An 18,182-nucleotide genomic window follows, 5' to 3' on the forward strand; every position below is an offset into this window, starting at 1 on the left:
ATCCTCAAAGCTATGAGAACCCCCCCCCCCAAACTGTCTTGTTTCTTGTCAGATATTTGGTCACAGCAATGAAAGAGTTAACTAACACACCTCAACAACCCTCCCTTAACTTCATGGAAGGTCTGACAAATGCCATACTGTGTCAGATGCTCAATGCCTCTTTCTAGTCTCTTCCGGCACTAATATTCACTTCCCCCTTTTCTCTTTATGAGTTCAGATTCAGAGAGTAAAGAAAGTAAAAGCTGGTGTTGCCAGCAGGTTCCAGCATTGAAGGAGAGCACCAATGATGATTGTCTCCATGGAAGCGAATAAGAAACAGCAGGTTGGCCCCCTAGGTAAGGCAGGAATGGAGCTTGGTGGTTTGGTGGGAGGAAGCTCCAGGTCTCAGCATATTCACCTATGGCCTTCACACACAATTATGTATGTGTGCACACATGAACACAAACTTAAACATACATTACATACTCCCATGTGCACCTGCACATGTGCATGTACACACACAAACACACACAGTTAATCGTTGGCCTTCAAATGCAGTTATACATGAATGCATACATACATACATACATACATACATACATACATACTATATACACACACACATTCACTTCTGGCCTCCACAGGCATTTGTGTGTGTGTGTGTGTGTGTGTGTGTGTGTGTGTGTGTGTGTGTATTTTGAGTTGCTTTGGAGACAAGCCTTGGTCAGGAATCTTGTATCCTAGAGAATTAGAGACTTCTCTGGGTTCCTCGAGAACCTAAAGGCTCAGTCCTAGAGACCTGACACTGGTTTCCATGGCACTAGTAAGGTTGAGGCTGGGACGTGAACAACTGTTTTCTGGGGAAAAGGTGATTGACAGTCTTATTGTGAAATATCTCTCTCTCCCACAGGGTGTCTGAGACACAGCAATGGCCTTGTGGTGTTGCATCTGCTCTCCATTGTGCTCCTGACTGGGCTTCTTGTGACTGTTCTTGTTCAAGGTAAGGCAGAAAAGGGGTTTTGCACAGCCAGTTTGGGCTGGCTAATTGTCTGTGAGAGCTGGATCTGGGCCATGTTTAGGGGATTAAGAGGAAATAATGAAAATGGGACATACTATAGCCTCTTGGGGAGTGCCCACTCTGGAGCATAAGAGGGTAAGAGTAGGGACAAGATCCATGTCCATTTCGTGTAGTACAGCCATCACTATTTGTCATTTTTTCCTCTTTAAATGTTATTAGAGAAGATTTCTATTGCAAGGATCCAGAGCAGGTTATGACACACAGTGAAGATTTTAAAATTATAGTTTCTGGATTCTTCATGCAGGTTTTAAGGGCCCCAGCTCCTCAGGGGATGAGAAAATCTACAAGCAAGTGATGCAACTGGGGGCTGGAGTGGGTAAGTGAGCAGAAATCAGGCATTAAGGAACTGAGAAGGTCTCCTTCTGAAGGCACTATGCTTGCGATATTGACCCACTCCAGACCTCAGTTTCTACTCCTGTGGGGACTTGATGTCTCAGTTGGTAAAGTGCTTACCATACAGAATCTGAGTTCAAGTCACAAAACCTACATTTTTAAATGCATGGGGAATGTATGTTTTAATCCCAGCATTGTACAAATGCAGATAGATGGGTCCCTGAGACTCACTGCCCATCCAGATTAGTGCACATATATACCTTCACACACATGAATGCATCCATGCACACATGATAAGTAAACAAATTAATGGGAACACGGGACAACAACCAGGGTATCATCTTATGGTCTCAAGGGGTGACACACAAAGTAGGCACTCGGTATTCCCAGGATTCGTGGGAATGTGCACACAGCAGGCATTCAGTTTTCACAGTTGCCATGCACCTAGTCGTCAAGATACACTCCTGGTCTCTGGTTTGATCTCTTAAGTGCCTGTTTCTCCCAGGATGTAGCATCAAATGAGGGAGGGCCCTAAGTATAGAACGCTTGAGAAACTTCAAGATCATGGGTATCCAAGTATGCATCTATCCTAATCCACCTCCCCCAATAGACAGCCTTTGCCGTCCTTGCCCCTGGGAATGGACATTCTTCCATAGAAAATGTTACTACGTCTCCAAGTCCCAGCGTAACTGGAATGATTCTGTCACTGCTTGCCAGGAAGTGGAGGCTCAACTAGTCATTGTTGAGAGTGATGAAGAACAGGTATGCCTCATGGGGTTCTTTATCCTGGGATAGGGCATGATCATTGAGCATGAAGGCAATAGTTGGCAAGAAAGTGTTTCTGGTTAAGGAATTCTTACTCCATTTGGAAAGGGACCAGTCGGAATGTGAGAATGAGGGGATCCCTAGCACCCTCTAAGTAGACGCACCAAGTTCTGAACATACATGAATGCTTCAGAAAACTCATAAAGTCTTACTTTAACTCCAGCTCCAAGGGATCTGATGCCTTTTTCTGGTCTCTATGGCACCTGCACTCACATGTGAACCTACCCACACACAGACACATACACATAATACAAATAATAAAATAAAAAGATTAAAAAGCAATTTAAGAGAAAAGATGCTTTCTTTGCTCACTGTTCTAAGTTACAGTCCATCATGGTCAGGAATTCACAGCCACAGGAGCTTGAGAGAGCCAACCACGTGGCATTCACAGTGGCAGAAATTGATGAACGCTAGTGCTTAGCTTACTGTCTCCATTTTCCAAGGCTGAGGGCCTGTGCTCAGGGAATGAATCTGCCCACAGTTAAAATGGCTCCTTCTCGCATCAATTAATATAGATAACACCTGATAAATGTGCCAAGAAGCAAATCTCCTATGTGATTCTCTGTTCTGGCAAGTTGACATTTAAAACTATCACATTGTCCCAGCTAGCCTGCTGGGTAAAAGATAGAAAATTTTTCTGGTAGGACGAAAATATTCAAGTGTATACTTTTAACCATTTTCTCTGGTGTAAATTATGTCATTGTACTGCTAATGGAATATTGCTCAATTCAGAGCTAAAAAGATACTGGACATTGCTAGCTACCCTGAACCATCTGGCTCTGGCACATTAAGGCTCATAGGTGAGTTTGTATGGGCATGCTTCTCACAAATACTAGCAACACTTCCAGGAACACATGTCTAGACTTCATCTGTGGACACTCTGTAAGTCAGACCTCATTTGGCCACAGGACAGAGATGTAAAAGGGACTCAGACACTGGAGCATGTATCAGGGGCTCCTCTCAGATATAAGAGTGAAAATTGGGAAAACACTATGTGGAAGATACGGAAAATGAGGTAGAAACCCTACTGACTTCTCTCTTTCCCTTCCAGACATTCATGAGTGTGATTTCTAAGGATAAAGGATCAGCCTGGATGGGTCTCTCAGACCTGAAACAGGAAGGCATGTGGCAGTGGCTAGATGACTCACCTTTGTCAGACAGGTAGCCCTGGGAGCATGGAATATCACAGAGTGTGGGATGGGGTTGCAAAACTCTGACTTGAGCTGTCCTTCAAGTTCCTTGCCACTCCCCAGCTGCCTTAGGCTTAAGTGTCCATGAGAATCATTGGGGTGTGGGGTCAGTCTTCATATCCATGCTCAGATAGGAAGGTAGGACTTTTAAATTCTATAATCAGAGTGTCACTATAAACTTGCAGTTTATTTGGGTTGTTTAAATATAGTGTGTTAAACAGATGGGAAGGGAAATACTTTAGCCAGTAAAGTGCTGGCTTTGCAAGAACTTGAATTTGATCCCCAGAACCCACTTTTAAAAAAAGCTGGTATCTAATAACACTATCAGAGTTTCTTGAGAGGAAGTTAAAGGCTGGTCTTAAGACAAAAAGTAAACATGATGTTATCAAGAGAGCATTGTGTGGCCTGTAAGATAACTTAGTGGAAAAAGTGTTTATCATGCAAGAATGAGCATCTGAGTTCAGCTCTCCAACAGAAAAACACATTTAAGAATATCTGGGTGTAACTGGGCAGTAGTGGTTTAATCCCAGCACTTGGGAGTCAGAGGCAGGTGGATTTCTGAGATCGAGGCCAGCCTGGTCTACAGAGTGAGTTCCAGGACAGGCAGGGTTACACAGAGAAACCCTGTCTCAAAAAACTAAACAAAGGAATATTTGGATGTGGTAATATATACCTGTAATACTGGCACTGAGCATGGTGTCACATGCCTGAAATACTAGTGCTTAGGGGGCAAAGACAAGATAATCCCCAAAGACTACTGTCCAGCTAGTTTAGCTTCATTGGTTAACTTCATGTTCAGCAAAGACCCTTTCTTTAAAAATATAAGGTTGAGGCTACTGAGCTGGTTTATTCAGTGAAGTGCCTAGCATGCAAGACTAAAAACTGAGTTTAGATTTACAGCACCCACAAAAATATGGGGTGGTAGCACACATCTCTTATCCTAGCCCTAGAGAGCTGAGACAGACAGATCTCTGGTGCTCACTAGTCCAGGCAATCAATGATTTACAGGTTCAGCAAGGAACCGTGTTTCAAAATATAGTATGGATCCAGTGTGGTGACACAGACCTTTAGTTCCTCCACTCAAGACTCAGGGACAGGTTGAGGCCAGCCTGATTTACACAGAGTTTCAGGACATCCAGGGCTACAAAGAGAGATCCTATTTTAAAATAAATAGCAAAGAAAGATAGACAGAAAGAAAGAAAGAAAGAAAGAAAAAAGGAAAGAAAGAAGAAGGAAGAAGGAAGAAAGAAGAAAGAAGGAAGAAAGGAAGGAAGGAAGGAAGGAAGGAAGGAAGGAAGGAAAGAAAGAAAGAAAGAAAGAAACAAAGAAAGAAAGAAAGAAAGAAAGAAAGAAAGAAAAATTGAGGAATAATCAAAGCAGACACTTTACGTCAACTCGTCAACTTCTGGCCTCCACATGCAAGTGTTCACACATTCACACAAACATATATACACCACACACACACACACACACACACACACACACACACACACACACACACACACTAAAATGAATATGGACTGATGAAGACACCTGGCATTGACATGCAGACACAAGCTCATGCACTGATGATCATGCTCATGGGTATCCATAAACAAACATGTACTCACACAATGTCACAGACAACACAGAGAGAGGACAGAGTGAGAGGAGGAAGAGAGATCTCACTGTTATCTCAGGAATAAGTAAGTGAAACATCGGTAAGAAGCATTACCTCTTTTAAGTCATCTAGTAGGTTCTGTGTAAGGGAAGTCCACAAAGTGGTTCACAGACTATAACTTGATTTAGGCTCGAATTATCATGGGTGTAAGTTAGTGTGTGAAGCATGTGGACATGTTCATGTGTATGAATGAATGGGTGTGTGAACCTGCATGTACATGTCTGTGTTCTTACATAAGGCCATAAACTGATGTCTGGTGCCTTCCTCTATTACTCACCACATAATTCTTTTGTTTTGCGTTTTATTTTTTTATTGGATATTATATTTACATTTCAGATTTTCTCCCCTTACCCCATTCTCCCCAACACCCAGGAACCGCCTATCCAATCCCTCCTCCTCCTGCTTCTATGAGGATGTGCCCTCACCTAGCCCCCCACTCCCCACTCCCCAAACTTGAATTTTCCCCCACTCAAAGTTCAGCCTTCATAGGACCAAGGATCTCCTCTCCCACCTATGCCTGACAAGGCCATCCTCCCCTACATATACAGATGGATTCCTGGTTCCCTTCCTATGTGCTCCTAGGCTGGTGGTTTATACCCTGGGGAGCTCTGGTTGGTTAGTGTTGTTGCTTTCCTCATGGGGCCACAAAATCTTTCAGTTTCTTCAGTCTTCTCTCTAACTTCTCCATTGGGAACCCCTTGATCAGATCAGTGGTTAGCTGTGAGCATCTGCCTCTGAATATGTCAGACTCTGGCAGACTTCTAAAAAGACAGCTACATCAGGCTCCTGTCAGCATTCACTTACTGAGATCCACACCAGCGTCTACCTTTGGTGACTGCACATGGGATGGATACCCAGGTGGAGCAGTCTCCACCTGAAGAAGATGGCCACTCCTTCAGTCTCTGTCCCACACTTTGTCTCCCTATTTGCTCCCTTGAGTATTTTTTTACTCCTTCTAAGTAGGACCTAGGCATTCACACTTGGTCTTCCTTCTTTATGAGCTTAATGTGGTCTGTGAGTTGAATCTTGGCTATTTCAAGCTTTTGAGCTAATATCCACTTAGCAAATAAATACCATGTGTGTTCTTTTGTGATTGGGTTGCCTCACTCAGGATGGTATTGCCTAATTCCATCCATTTACCTAAGAATTTCTCAAATTCATTATTTTTAATAGCTGAGTAATATTCCATTGTGTAAATGTACCACATTTTTTGTATCCATTCGTCTGTTGAAGGACATATGGGTTCTTTCCAGCTTCTGGATATTATAAATAAGGCTGATATGAACATAGTGGAGCATATGTCCTTGTTATATGTTGGAGCATCTTCTCGGTATATGACAGGAGTGATATGGCTGGATCCTCAGGTAATGCTATGTCCAATTTTCTGAGGAACTACCTTACTGATTTCCAGAGTGAATGTACCAGTTTGCAATCCCATGGAGGAGTGTTCCTCTTTCTCCACATCTACTATCACCTGAGTTTTTGATCTTAGCCATTCTGACTGATGTGAGGTGGTATCTCAGGGTTGTTTTGATTTGCATTTCCCTGATGACCAAGGAGGTTGAGCGTTTCTTAAGGTGCTTCTCAGCCATTTGAGTTTCCTCAGTTGAGAATTCTTTGTTTAGCTCTGTACCCCATTTTTAATAGGATTATTTGGTTGTCTGGTGTCTAATCTCTTGAGTTCTTTGTATATATTGAATATTAGCCCTGTATCGGATGTAAGATTGGTAATGATCTTTTCCCAATCTGTTGGTTGCCGTTCTGTCCTATTGACAGTGTCCTTTGCCTTACAGAAGCGCTGCAAGTTTCTGAGGTCCCATTTGTCAATTCTTAATCTTAGAGCATAGAACATTGGTGTTCAGTTCAGGAACTTTTCCTTTGAGCCTAGGTATTCGAGGGTGTTCCCCAACTTCTCTTCTATTAGTTTCTGTGTATCTGGTTTTATGTGAAGGTGCTTTATCCACTTGGACTTGAGACTTGTACAAGGGGATAAAAATGGATCAATTTGCATTCTTCTACATGCTGATGTCCAGTTGAACCAGCACCATTTTGTAGGAAGCTGCTGTTAGCAGTGGCTATACAATTATCTGCGCAGTTGCTAGGCTGATAGGCGGGCCATTAGTCACTGCCAATCCCGAGGCATATTGGGTGGTGAACGAACAGCCAACCAAAAGTGAATACGTCACTCTAGGGTGTATTTAAGGGAGCCTCTTCCGGTTTCTTCCGTCTTTTCCGCTTTTGCTGTTACAAGAAGTAAAGCCTCGTCTGTAGTGATACCCGATTACTGCCTCCGTGTCCTTATTCGCGGGCGAAAAGGGATTTTGGGGGCGCGCGTTACAACTGGTGCCAAAAACCCGGGAACGTCAAGGTGCCGCGGAAAGACCACCCAAGTTTTGGGTCGGGTTAACAAACTACAGGATAAGAGGTACACACTTTGGAAGTTATGTCTAAAATAGAAATCTTAACAAGCGGATTTAAATCCACTGTGGCCACTTCATTAATTAAACTCTTGCTCATATCGCAATTGTTTTGTGGCTACTCGGGCATATCAGAACTAAAGTGTGTTGGCAGGCTACAAAAAGGGCCTGGTGATAAAAGGGAGTGTTCAAAGGAAACACGGACTACTGCAGAGTCCATTAAGCTTGGAGACCCTCCGCCGGATGGCGGAGAGAGAACGGAGGTCAAAGGGACCCCCCTATACTTCATTAAGGAGCCTGACTCCATAGAACTGGGCAGCTCCGAAGAGGAAGCAGCCGCTTGTGCTAAAATCTTAAGTCACTCAGCCCAGCCCCACCGACCTCGGCCGGAGCCAGCGGCTCGCTCGGGCTCGAGGGTCCCCGGCCGTGCTTCTCGGCTCGGGCTGTGGGAACAGAGACGCTGCGACAGGGCCTGGGTCAGACGAGTTACAGAGGCGTCTGCGCGGCTTGCAGTCCAGCAGACAGAGGAAGCCGGGCAGTGGTGGCTCACGCCTTTAATCCCAGCACTTGGGAGGCACAAGTTAGAACAGATGCCAGTGATGGAACAAGGGATTTTTACTGAACCGCGCGCCGCAGAGACGGAACCGCGCGCGACAACTGCGAAACCGCTCGCGGCGGCAGCGGCGAAACGTGGGAACGGGAGACTGAAAAATTGCCTAGAAGCGTGCTGTGGCCCGGGGTGGGAAGCTGTTTGTGTTTATTTCACAGGTGGAAACAATTTAATTTGGGTCCCCACGTGGCTGCTGCAGCCAAAATGGCGGAGCGATGGCGGAGCGCGGCCTGGAGTCGCTGGCCCCCATGTGGTACAGACGCGGCTGCAGGAGCGGGAGCCGTCGCAGGATCAGAAAGAAGGAAGCTAGATTACAAGATCTCGGCTGACTCTCCTGCCATTTTTGGCTGAGTATATCGATGTGGGATTTGGTAAAATCTTAAACTGTTCCAGAGGTTTTTAGTTCAAATTTAAGGTTTTAAATAAAGGCAAAATCTCTCAGTTCGAGACTGCACCTAAACTGGCAGGCAGGCAGGCAGAGGGAGGTGAAGTGCATTTACATTTGAATTAAGACAATGCAGACTGCCTGTAGAAGCCCGGGTGCAAAACATTTCCTTTTGTTCTGGGTCTTCAGACCAGGCCCTAGAAATGTGCTTAAGGGAATTTGTCTTTTGTTCTCATTGTTTCTTGTGAGAGGAGGGGTAAACCTAAGACCCAAAGATTTTACAACAGTCTGTGGGCTAAAGGTTATGATTGTACTGCAGAAATTAAAATTATATCTGCTTCCCTCCATGAGTATAGCTGTGCCTGCTGATAGAATATGGTTCAGGTTGTTTTAATTCCTCTGTATTTGGAATTGTTGAGGATGAGATGCCTTAGATTCCTTTAATATGTGTTACAATTATTAGAGAATAAAATTGGCTTTTATCCGATATTCTCATGGAACAAAAAAGATTGGTTATTAAATTAATCCAAAATAAAGTTCAAATTTAAGTTTTATACAGCATAACTTGTCTTCTCCAGCTACCATTTCAATAAATGTTTACATAAAAAATATTTTTATACCATTCCTTTACATTTCTGGTAAAGGTAAAAGGTTTACAGATAATAAATTTATTCATAATGTTTAAGAGCCCATGAAACAATATTTGTTAAAAAATAATTGCTTTAAAAAATGGGTAATGTTTTATACTTTACATATATATACAAATTTTGTTGCTTTAATACAAAAGGGTAAGAGGTTAAATCCTTTGGTGTATATTATAGCTTATTAGTGGATTTCTCTAAAGAAATTTTTTCTACAAACTATCGCGTCAATATAGCGAGCTTTTAAAATTTTTAAAATACTTGTTACTTCAAAAAAAGATATTCAAAGACAGTGTCTTTCAATGTTTGAGTCAATTTGACTTTAGAAATAACTCAGCCATTAAGGCTGGACTTAATTTAAAATATAAAGGCTAAACTCCCAGCGGCCACGTGGTGTCTCACAACCATTTGTGGTGAGGATCTAACGCCATCTTCTGGCCTATGAGTGTACATGCAAAGAAAAATAGTTTACTTTAATCTTGAATTACTCTTAGTAATTTTTAAAGGTTGTTAAGAGATATTATTTGACTAAAACCTCATTTTAAGCTTACCATAAGAGGATTTAAAACCTCTGTTTAATGTTTTCAAAGGGATGTAAGTCCTAAATTAAATCATATATATATTTTCTTGAGTTTATCTTGCTTCAACACAATTTATGTGTTGTAGTCACTGTTTAAATGTTAAAAAAGGGGTATATCTACCTTTGTCTTGTTGAATATGTTTCATAAAGTGCAAAATGTTTCGGCTACAAGATTTAATATCTCTAGCCATTTAAATAACATTAAAAATTAGTAAGGTGTTTAAAAATACATCTGCACAACCGGTGTTGGTGTGTGTAGACCCTTCATTTTTCTTTATGTTATCCAACCTTCAAAATAATTCTGATATCTTAGATTGTAAAAATGTTACATGCTTTTTAGCACAAGGCTAGAATGGATCACTAGACCTAGCCTTGGTTGTGCATGTGCCTACCTTTGTGCCCATCTCAATACATCGTTATAGAGACTTAAAATAGACTTTGGTCAATCAGAGAGTTGATTGGCTCTAGCCCATGTGAAGGGGCTCACAGATGTGGCTTAAATAAGCTGTGTCAACAGCCCCACATCCAGGTGTTACACCTCTAAGATTTGTGAATGATGCATTTACTTAAAGCCATGATCTTTCTGCTTATTTAAAAGGAAAGTGAAATGGGAAATTGGACCAGATACAGCAGCCATTGCAAATCCGGATTTCCAGCCTTGATGGAGTGTGGATGGAGCCTGTTTCCCATGGAGATTTTACTTATTAAAAATAAATTTCTTCTGCCTTTTCTTTCTTTCTTTCTTTCTAAAGAGCGGGAATAGGCCTGCTTGATATACAGTCCTATGATGTGAATTAGTATTCATAAATGGTTGGTTTGTAAGCTCAAAGCCCAGCAATATAAGTGACAAGGTAGCTTAAAGCCTAAGCACTCGCAAACCTTGGAGCAAGCATCCCTCCCTGAAATTTGACGATCTAGGCTGGAAAATAGCCTATGACAGAGACATTCTCAGTCTATGCACACCAGGGGTTCGGCCCATTGCACTGGGATAGATGAGAAGTCTTGTCCAGTCAGCTCTTGCCTAAATAATTGTGATACCTAATAACAGGTTGACAACCCTCGCACTCCTGGGAGCTATATATATGCTCCATTGCACAGGGATGGGTGTCAATTCTCTTTATATTTTCCTTAGCCCGTGCACCCAGAGGACTGGTCTCCATTGCACCTGGAAGGGTAAGGAAAAAATCTTCGGGCTATAAGCTCTTGATCGCTTACTCCCCCCCAAGATGGAGTTTGCCTGATCGGGTTTGAGTTCGAATCTTATTTGGTACTACATTTAATAGGCAAAAGGCTGTTTCATATTAATAATTTAAACGGGGGGAGATGTAGGAAGCTGCTGTTAGCAGTGGCTATACAATTATCTGCGCAGTTGCTAGGCTGATAGGCGGGCCATTAGTCACTGCCAATCCCGAGGCATATTGGGTGGTGAACGAACAGCCAACCAAAAGTGAATACGTCACTCTAGGGTGTATTTAAGGGAGCCTCTTCCGGTTTCTTCCGTCTTTTCCGCTTTTGCTGTTACAAGAAGTAAAGCCTCGTCTGTAGTGATACCCGATTACTGCCTCCGTGTCCTTATTCGCGGGTGAAAAGGGATTTTGGGGGCGCGCGTTACACCATTTGTTGAAAATACTGTCCTTTTTCCACTGGATGGTTTTATCTCCTTTGTCAAAGATCAAGTGACCATAGGTGTGTGGGTTCATTTCTGGATCTTCAATTCTATTCCATTGATCTTTCTGACTGTCTCTGTGACAATTCCATGCAGTTTTTTTTTTAAATCACTATTGCTCTGTGGAACAGTTTGAGGTCAGGGATGGTGATTCCACCAGAAGTTCTTTTATTGGTGAGAATAGTTCTTGCTATCCTGGATGTTTTGTAATTCCAAATGAATTTGTCAATTGCTCTTCTATCTCTATGAAGAATTGATTTGGAATTTTGATGGGGATTGCATTGAATCTGTAGATTGCTTTTGGCAAGATGACCATTTTTACTAAATTAATGCTGCCAATTCAGGAGCATGGGAGAGCTTTCCATCATCTGAGATCTTCAATGTCTTTCTTCAGAGATTTGAAGTTCTTGTCATACAGATCTTTCACTTGCCTGGTTAGATTCGGTCCCAGATATTTTATATTATCTGTGACTATTTTGAAGGGTGTCATTTCCCTAATTTCTTTGAGTAGAGGAAGGCTACTGATTTGTTTGAGTTGATTTTTATATCCAGCCACTTTGCTGAAGTTGTTTATCAGGTTTGGGAGTTCTCTGGTGGAAGTTTTAGGGTCACTTAAGTGTACGATCATATTATCTGCTTATAGTGAAATTTTGACTTCTTCCTTTCCTATTTGTATCTTTTTGACTTCCTTTTGTTGTCTAATTGCTCTGGCTAGGACTTCCAGTACTATATTGAATAGATAGGGTGAGAGTGAGCATCCTTGTCTAGTCCCTGATCTTAGTGGGATTGCTTCAAGTTTCTCTCCATTTGGTTTGATGTTGGCTACTGGCTTGCTGTATATTGCTTTTACTATGTTTAGGTATGGGCCTTGAATTTCTGATCTTTCCAAGACTTTTAACATGAGGGGATGTTGAATGTTGTCAAATGTTTTCTCAGCATCTAGTGAGATGATCATGTGGGTTTTTTTGAGTTTGTTTATGTAGTGGATTACATTGATAGATTTCAGAATATTGAACCACCTTGCATTCCTGGGATTAAAGCCTACTTGATCATGATGGATGATTGTTTTTATGTGTTCTTGGGTTTGATTTGGGAGAATTTTATTGAGTGTTTTTGTATCAATATTCATAAGAGAGATTGGTCTGAAGTTCTTTTTTGTTGGGTTTTTGTGAGGTTTAGCTATGAGCGTAGCTGTAGTTTCATAGAATGAATTGGTTTGTGTTCCTTCTATTTCTACTCTGTGGAAGAGTTTGAAAAGAATTGGTATTAGGTCTTCCTGGAAGGTCTGATATAATTCTGCACTAAAACCATCTGGTCCTGGACTTTTTATTTCGTGGGGAGCCTTTTAATGACTGCTTCTATTTCTTTAGGGGTTATGAGACTGTATAGATGGTTTATCTACTCCTGATTTAATTTTGGTACCTGGTATCTGTTAAGAAAATTGTCCATTTCATCCAGATTTTCCAATTCTGTTGAGTATTGGCCTTTGTAGTAGGATCTGATAATTTTTTTTAATTTCCTCAATTTCTTTTGTTAGGGCTTCCTGTTGAGTTCTGATTTTATTAATTTAGAGACTGTCTCTATGCCCTTTGGCTAGTCTGGCTAAGGGTTCGTCTATCTTCTTGACTTTCTCAAAGAAACAGTTCCTGGTTTTGTTGATATTTTGTATAGTTCTTTCTGTTTTTACTTGGTTGATTTCAGCCCTGAGTTTGATTATTTCCTGTCATCTACTCCTCTTGGGTGTATTTGCTTCTTTTTGTTCTGAAGCTTTCAGGTGTGCTGTCAAGTTGTTAGCGTATGCTCTCTCTAGTTTCTTTTCGTAGGCACTTAGAGCTATGAGTTTTCCTCTTAGTACTGCTTTCATGGAGTTCCACAAGTTTTCATATGATGTGTCCTCATTTTCATTAAATTATAAAAGTCTTTAATTTCTTTCTTATTTCTTCCTTGAACAAGTCTTCATTGAGTCGAGAGTTGTTCAGTTTCCACCTGTACGTGGGATTTCTGTTGTTTTTGTCCACGTCAAAGACGAGTCTTAGTCCATAGTGGTCTGATAGGGTAAAAGGGATTATTTCAATCTTTTTGTATCTTTTGAGGGCTGTTTTGTGACCAATTATATGATCTATTTTGGAGAAGGTACCATGAGGTGCTGAGAAACAGGTATATTGTTTTGTTTTAGGATGAAATGTTTTATAGGTATCAGTTAAATCCATTTGGTTCATAACTTCTGTTTGTTTCATTGTGTCTCTGTTTAGTTTCTGTTTTCACGATCTGTTTATTGCTGAGAGTAGGGTGTTGAAATCTCCCACTATTATTGTTTGAGGTGCAAGTATACTTCAAGATTTAGTAAAGTTTCTTTTATGTATGTGGGTGCTCTTGCATTTGGGGCATAGATGTTCAGGATTTAGAGTTCATCTTAATACAGTTTTCCTTTGATGGATATAACGTGTCCTTCCTTACCTTTTTTGATTACTTTTGCTTGAAAATCAATTTTATTTGATATTAGAATTGCTAATCCAGCTCGTTTCTTGGGACCATTTGCTGGGAAGATTGTTTTTCATTCTTTTACTCTGAGGTACTATCTGTCTTTTTCACAGAGGTGCGGTTCTTGTATGAATCAAAATTCTGGGTCCTGTTTATGTATCCAGTCTGATAGTCTATATCTTTTTATTAGAGAATGAGACCATTGATATTAAGAGATATTAAAAAAATTATTGTTGCTTCCTGTTATTTTTGTTATTAGAGGTGGAAGTACGTTTGTGTAACTATCTTCTTTTCGGGTTGTTGGAAGATTACTTTCTTGCTTTTTCTAGGTTGTAATTTCCCTCTTTGTGTTGGAGTTTTCCATCAATTATCCTTTGAAGGGCTGGATTTGTAGGAAGATATTGTATAAATTTGGTTTTGTCATGGAATATCTTGGTTTCTCCATCAATATTGATTGAAAATTTTGCTGGGTATAGTAGTCTGGGCTGGCATTTATGTTCTCTTAGGGTCTGTATAATATCAATCCAGGATCTTCTGGCTTTTATAGTGTCTGGTGAGGTGTCTGGTGAGAATCTGGCATAATTCTTATAGGTCTGCCTTTATATGTTACTTTACCTTTTTCCCTTACTGCTTTTAGTATTTTTTCTTTGTTTTGTACATTTGATGTTTTGATTATTAAGAGACGGGAAGTATTTCTTTTCTGGTTTAGTCTATTTGGAGTTCTGTAGGCTTCTTGTATATTTATAGACGTCTCTTTCTTTAGGTTAGGGAAGTTTTCCTCTATAATTTTGTTGAAGATATTTACTGGCCCTTTAAGTTGGGAGTCTTCACCCTCATCTATACCTATTATCCTTAGGTTTAGCCTTCTCATTGTGTCCTGGATTTCCTGGATGTTTTGGGTTAGGATCTTTTGGTATTTTGCATTTTCTTTGAAAGTCATGTCAATGTTTTCCATGGTATCTTCTACACATGAGATTCTCTATTCTATCTCTTGTATTCTGTTGGTGATGCTTTTGTCTATGACTCCTGATCTTTTTTTTAGGTTTTCTATCTTCAGCGTATTGTCCCTTTGTGATTACTTTATTGTTTCTACTTCCAGTTTTAGATCCATGATGGTTTTGTTTAATTCCTTCACCTGTTTGGTTATGTTTTCTTGTAATTCTTTAGGGGATTTTTGTGTTTCCTCTTTAAGGACTTCCACCTGTTTCCCTGTGTTCTCCTCAAACTTTTTGAGAGTGTTATTTGTGTCCTTCTTAAAGTCCTCTATCATCATCATGAGAAGTGATTTTAATTCTGTATCCTGCTTTTCTGGTATGATGGGGTGTTCAGGGCTTGCTATGGTGGGAGAACTGGCTTCTGATGATGCCAAGTAACTTTGGTTTCTGTTGCTTATGTTCTTGTGCTTGCCTTTTGCTATCCAGTTAACTCTAGTGCTATCTGCACTCACTGTCTCTGACTGGAGCCTGCCTTTCCAGTTATCTTGCTTGTGTCAGAACTCCTCTGGGTCCAGATGTCTCTGTGATATTGTGATCCTGAACTCCAGCTGCTCTGAGTACAGTGGCTCCATGTACTTCTCTGAGTACAGGGTTGTTGGGAACCACACTAGCCCCATGTTGGGCACCAAAAATGTTGGGGCCTAGGCTGCCCCACTTTGGGTGGCCTAAAATGTTGGGAACCACACTAGTACCACGTTCGGGCGGCCAAAATGTTGAGAACCACACTAGCCCCACGTTGAGCACCAACAATGTTGAGAACCACACTAGTCCCACGTTCGGGCAGCCAAAAATGTTGGAGCCAAGGTTGCCCCACTTTGGGCGGCCTAAAATGTTGAGGCTCTCTCCACTCCGTGCTTGGCAGCCACTGTATCCCGGCCCAAGCTGCCACTCTGGTCCATGGGTCGGGGTTCAGCAAGAGAGAGAGTGAGGATGGACTCGAAGAATGGAGACCAGACAGAGTGTGCTCAGCTGTTGTAGGCTATTCTAATACAAGTCTCATGTCAGGGTATATGGCTCAAGATGGCTGCAAAGCTGATAGCCACTTTCTGCTAAAAGTCGGCTCCCAACACAGGGTGTCTCAGGATATGGTGTCTCCATGGGAGCAGACCAGTTAGGTGTCTGCTGGTCTGACTGCAGTGGCTTCACTAGGATGTCTCAGGATATGGTGTCTGGTGCTCTGAGTTCGGTGGCTCCTCTAGGATGTCTCTGGATATGGTGTCCACTGCTCTGAGTTCAGTTGCTCCCACTGCTCTGAGTTCAGTGGCTCCTCTAGGATGTCTCGGTATATGGTGTACTCATGGAAGCAGACCAGCTAGGTGTCTGCCGAAGTACCTAGCTGGACCAAGTGAGGGCACAATAGGAGTGGCATTCTGCAGGGGCAGGGTTTGGGTGCCTGATGGGTCCTGAGCACCCCCTGTTTCCAGTTGTAGCTCTCAAGAGTAGGGCAGTGGGCAAGTGTTCTTGCCTGCCGCTCTGAGTTCTGTGGCCCCTCTAGGATTTCTTGGGATATGATGTTCTCATGGGAGCAGACCATCTAGGTGTTTGCCCCAGCCACTTGTAGTAAAATTTCTTGTTGTCATGGGAAGCATTACTTGTTATAATCACAGATCCCAACTGCAAGGACAGTCATCATGTCATAGGTGTCACAGAAGGAAGTACCTGGTCTTGTCAAATGCTGTGGGGTCAGGGTGTGTGGGGGAGGTGGAAAGCAAGGACTCTTATTCTGGTGTCTATGGGAATAAATGACTATAGCTATATTCCAAGCTTAGGACTGGCCATTATGGAATATCCATGGGGTTCTGGGGTAGCCCGTGCTGGATTTCTCCACTCTTACACCATTCAGGGCCTCTTGCTTAGGCATTGGGCTGCACACGTGTGCTGCTCGGCTTTCCCACATCTCTTAAATATAACTAAGAAAATCCTCCATAGACACACCCACAGGCCAACCCAATATAGGCAATCCCTAAGACTGTCTTTCCTGGTGACCCTAAGTTGCATTAATTTGACAATGAAAGCTAACCCTCATGTGGTTCAATCATGAGTAACTTATTCCATCCCCTAAACCCACATAATAAAGCCAAGTGTTTTGGCATGTGCTTGTATTCTCAGCACTGGGAAGGCAGAAACAGTGGATCTGATGCTCACTAGAAAGTCAGTGTAGTAAATTGCATTTAATTGGTGCTTATGGTTTCAGGGGGTTAGAGTTCATGACCATCATGGCAGGAAGCATGGCAGCAGGAAAGCAGGCATAGTGCTGGAGAAGTACCTAAGAGTTCACATCTTAATTCATAAGCACAAGACAAAGAAGTAGCTAGGAATAGTATGGCCTTTTAAAACTGCAAAGCCCAACCCCAGTAACACACGTCTTCCAATAATTCCACACTTCCTAATCCTTCTCAAACAATTTCACCTAATGGGGCCAAGCATTCAAACATATGATCCTATGGGACCCATTGTCATTCAAACCATCACAATTGGTTTTGCAGTTTCATGAAACATTGGATCAAAGGAGAGCCCAATAATGATCAGGAAGAAGACTGTGCAGAATTCAGAGGCGATGGCTGGAATGATGCCCCATGTACAATTAAGAAATATTGGATCTGCAAGAAGTCTGCTATGTCCTGCCCTGAAAAATTATGTCATCTATCTGTAACACCTGTTGCCAAAATGACCCTGCAGGATGACTGAACTTAACCTTCAACCTATGTCTGTCAGTTCCTTCCTCTGTGAAATGAAGATCTTAACTGCAGCTGTCTCTTGATTTGTCTTCCCTCTCTCTCCCTCTCTTTGTCCTTCCCTCCCTCCCTCCCTTCCTCCTTTCCCCCCCCCTCTCTTTCTTTCTCTCTCTGCATTTATCATTTATCTTGCACTTTCACCTTGTTGATAGGGACCAATTTTGCTAGGAATGACTGGCAGCCCAGTAATCCTCCTGTCTCTACCTCCTCAGCGCTTGGATTGCCACCATTCTAGCCCTTTTAAAATGTGGGTTTGAGTCACAAATTGGAGCTTAAGAGACAGTGATGATGGGGCTACTGTGTAGCAAGAGGGATCCCCAGAAATAGGGGTACAGTGGAACTGCTAGGTAGGGTACCTTTTAAAGGACAGAAAGAAGCTGAAGCAGGGCATAAGGAGTTGATCAGTCCAGGTGGCCCACCCATGAGGCATTAGGCACCTCTGAGTCTCAGCCAGGTCCTCACAGCTTCCAGATAAGGATGAAGGACAAGAAGGAACCAGGACACAGAATTCCCTTCTTTCATTCCTGGCCCCAAGCAAGGACATTCTGGAAACTGTTACATTGGGGGTCCCTGCCCTATATGCTTCTATATCCTCATCAGAACAAAA

The 18,182-nt window shown here is 42.1% G+C and overlaps 1 protein-coding gene across 1 annotated transcript; it reads left to right on the plus strand.

Moving 5' to 3' along the window:
• The first annotated feature begins 286 nt into the window (after window positions 1-286).
• On the plus strand, window positions 287-17,528 carry LOC143438269 (CD209 antigen-like protein C). Its single transcript, XM_076923959.1, has 6 exons — window positions 287-335; window positions 890-979; window positions 1,302-1,373; window positions 2,001-2,152; window positions 3,267-3,376; window positions 17,327-17,528. The coding sequence occupies exons 1-6, from the start codon at window positions 287-289 to the stop codon at window positions 17,526-17,528; spliced, it is 675 nt and encodes a 224-aa protein (XP_076780074.1).
• The last annotated feature ends 654 nt before the right edge of the window (window positions 17,529-18,182 follow it).

Source organism: Arvicanthis niloticus, chromosome 24 (assembly GCF_011762505.2).
Source record: "Arvicanthis niloticus isolate mArvNil1 chromosome 24, mArvNil1.pat.X, whole genome shotgun sequence".
NCBI lineage: Eukaryota > Metazoa > Chordata > Mammalia > Rodentia > Muridae > Arvicanthis > Arvicanthis niloticus.

Bases quoted from the DNA above. Each gene is read 5' to 3' on its own strand.
- LOC143438269 (XM_076923959.1), top strand. From the start codon at position 287: ATGATTGTCTCCATGGAAGCGAATAAGAAACAGCAGGTTGGCCCCCTA. The intron at 336-889 runs GTAAGGCAGGAA...TCTCTCCCACAG, and splicing joins ACAGCAGGTTGGCCCCCTAG to GGTGTCTGAGACACAGCAAT. The intron at 3,377-17,326 runs GTAGCCCTGGGA...TTGGTTTTGCAG, and splicing joins GACTCACCTTTGTCAGACAG to TTTCATGAAACATTGGATCA.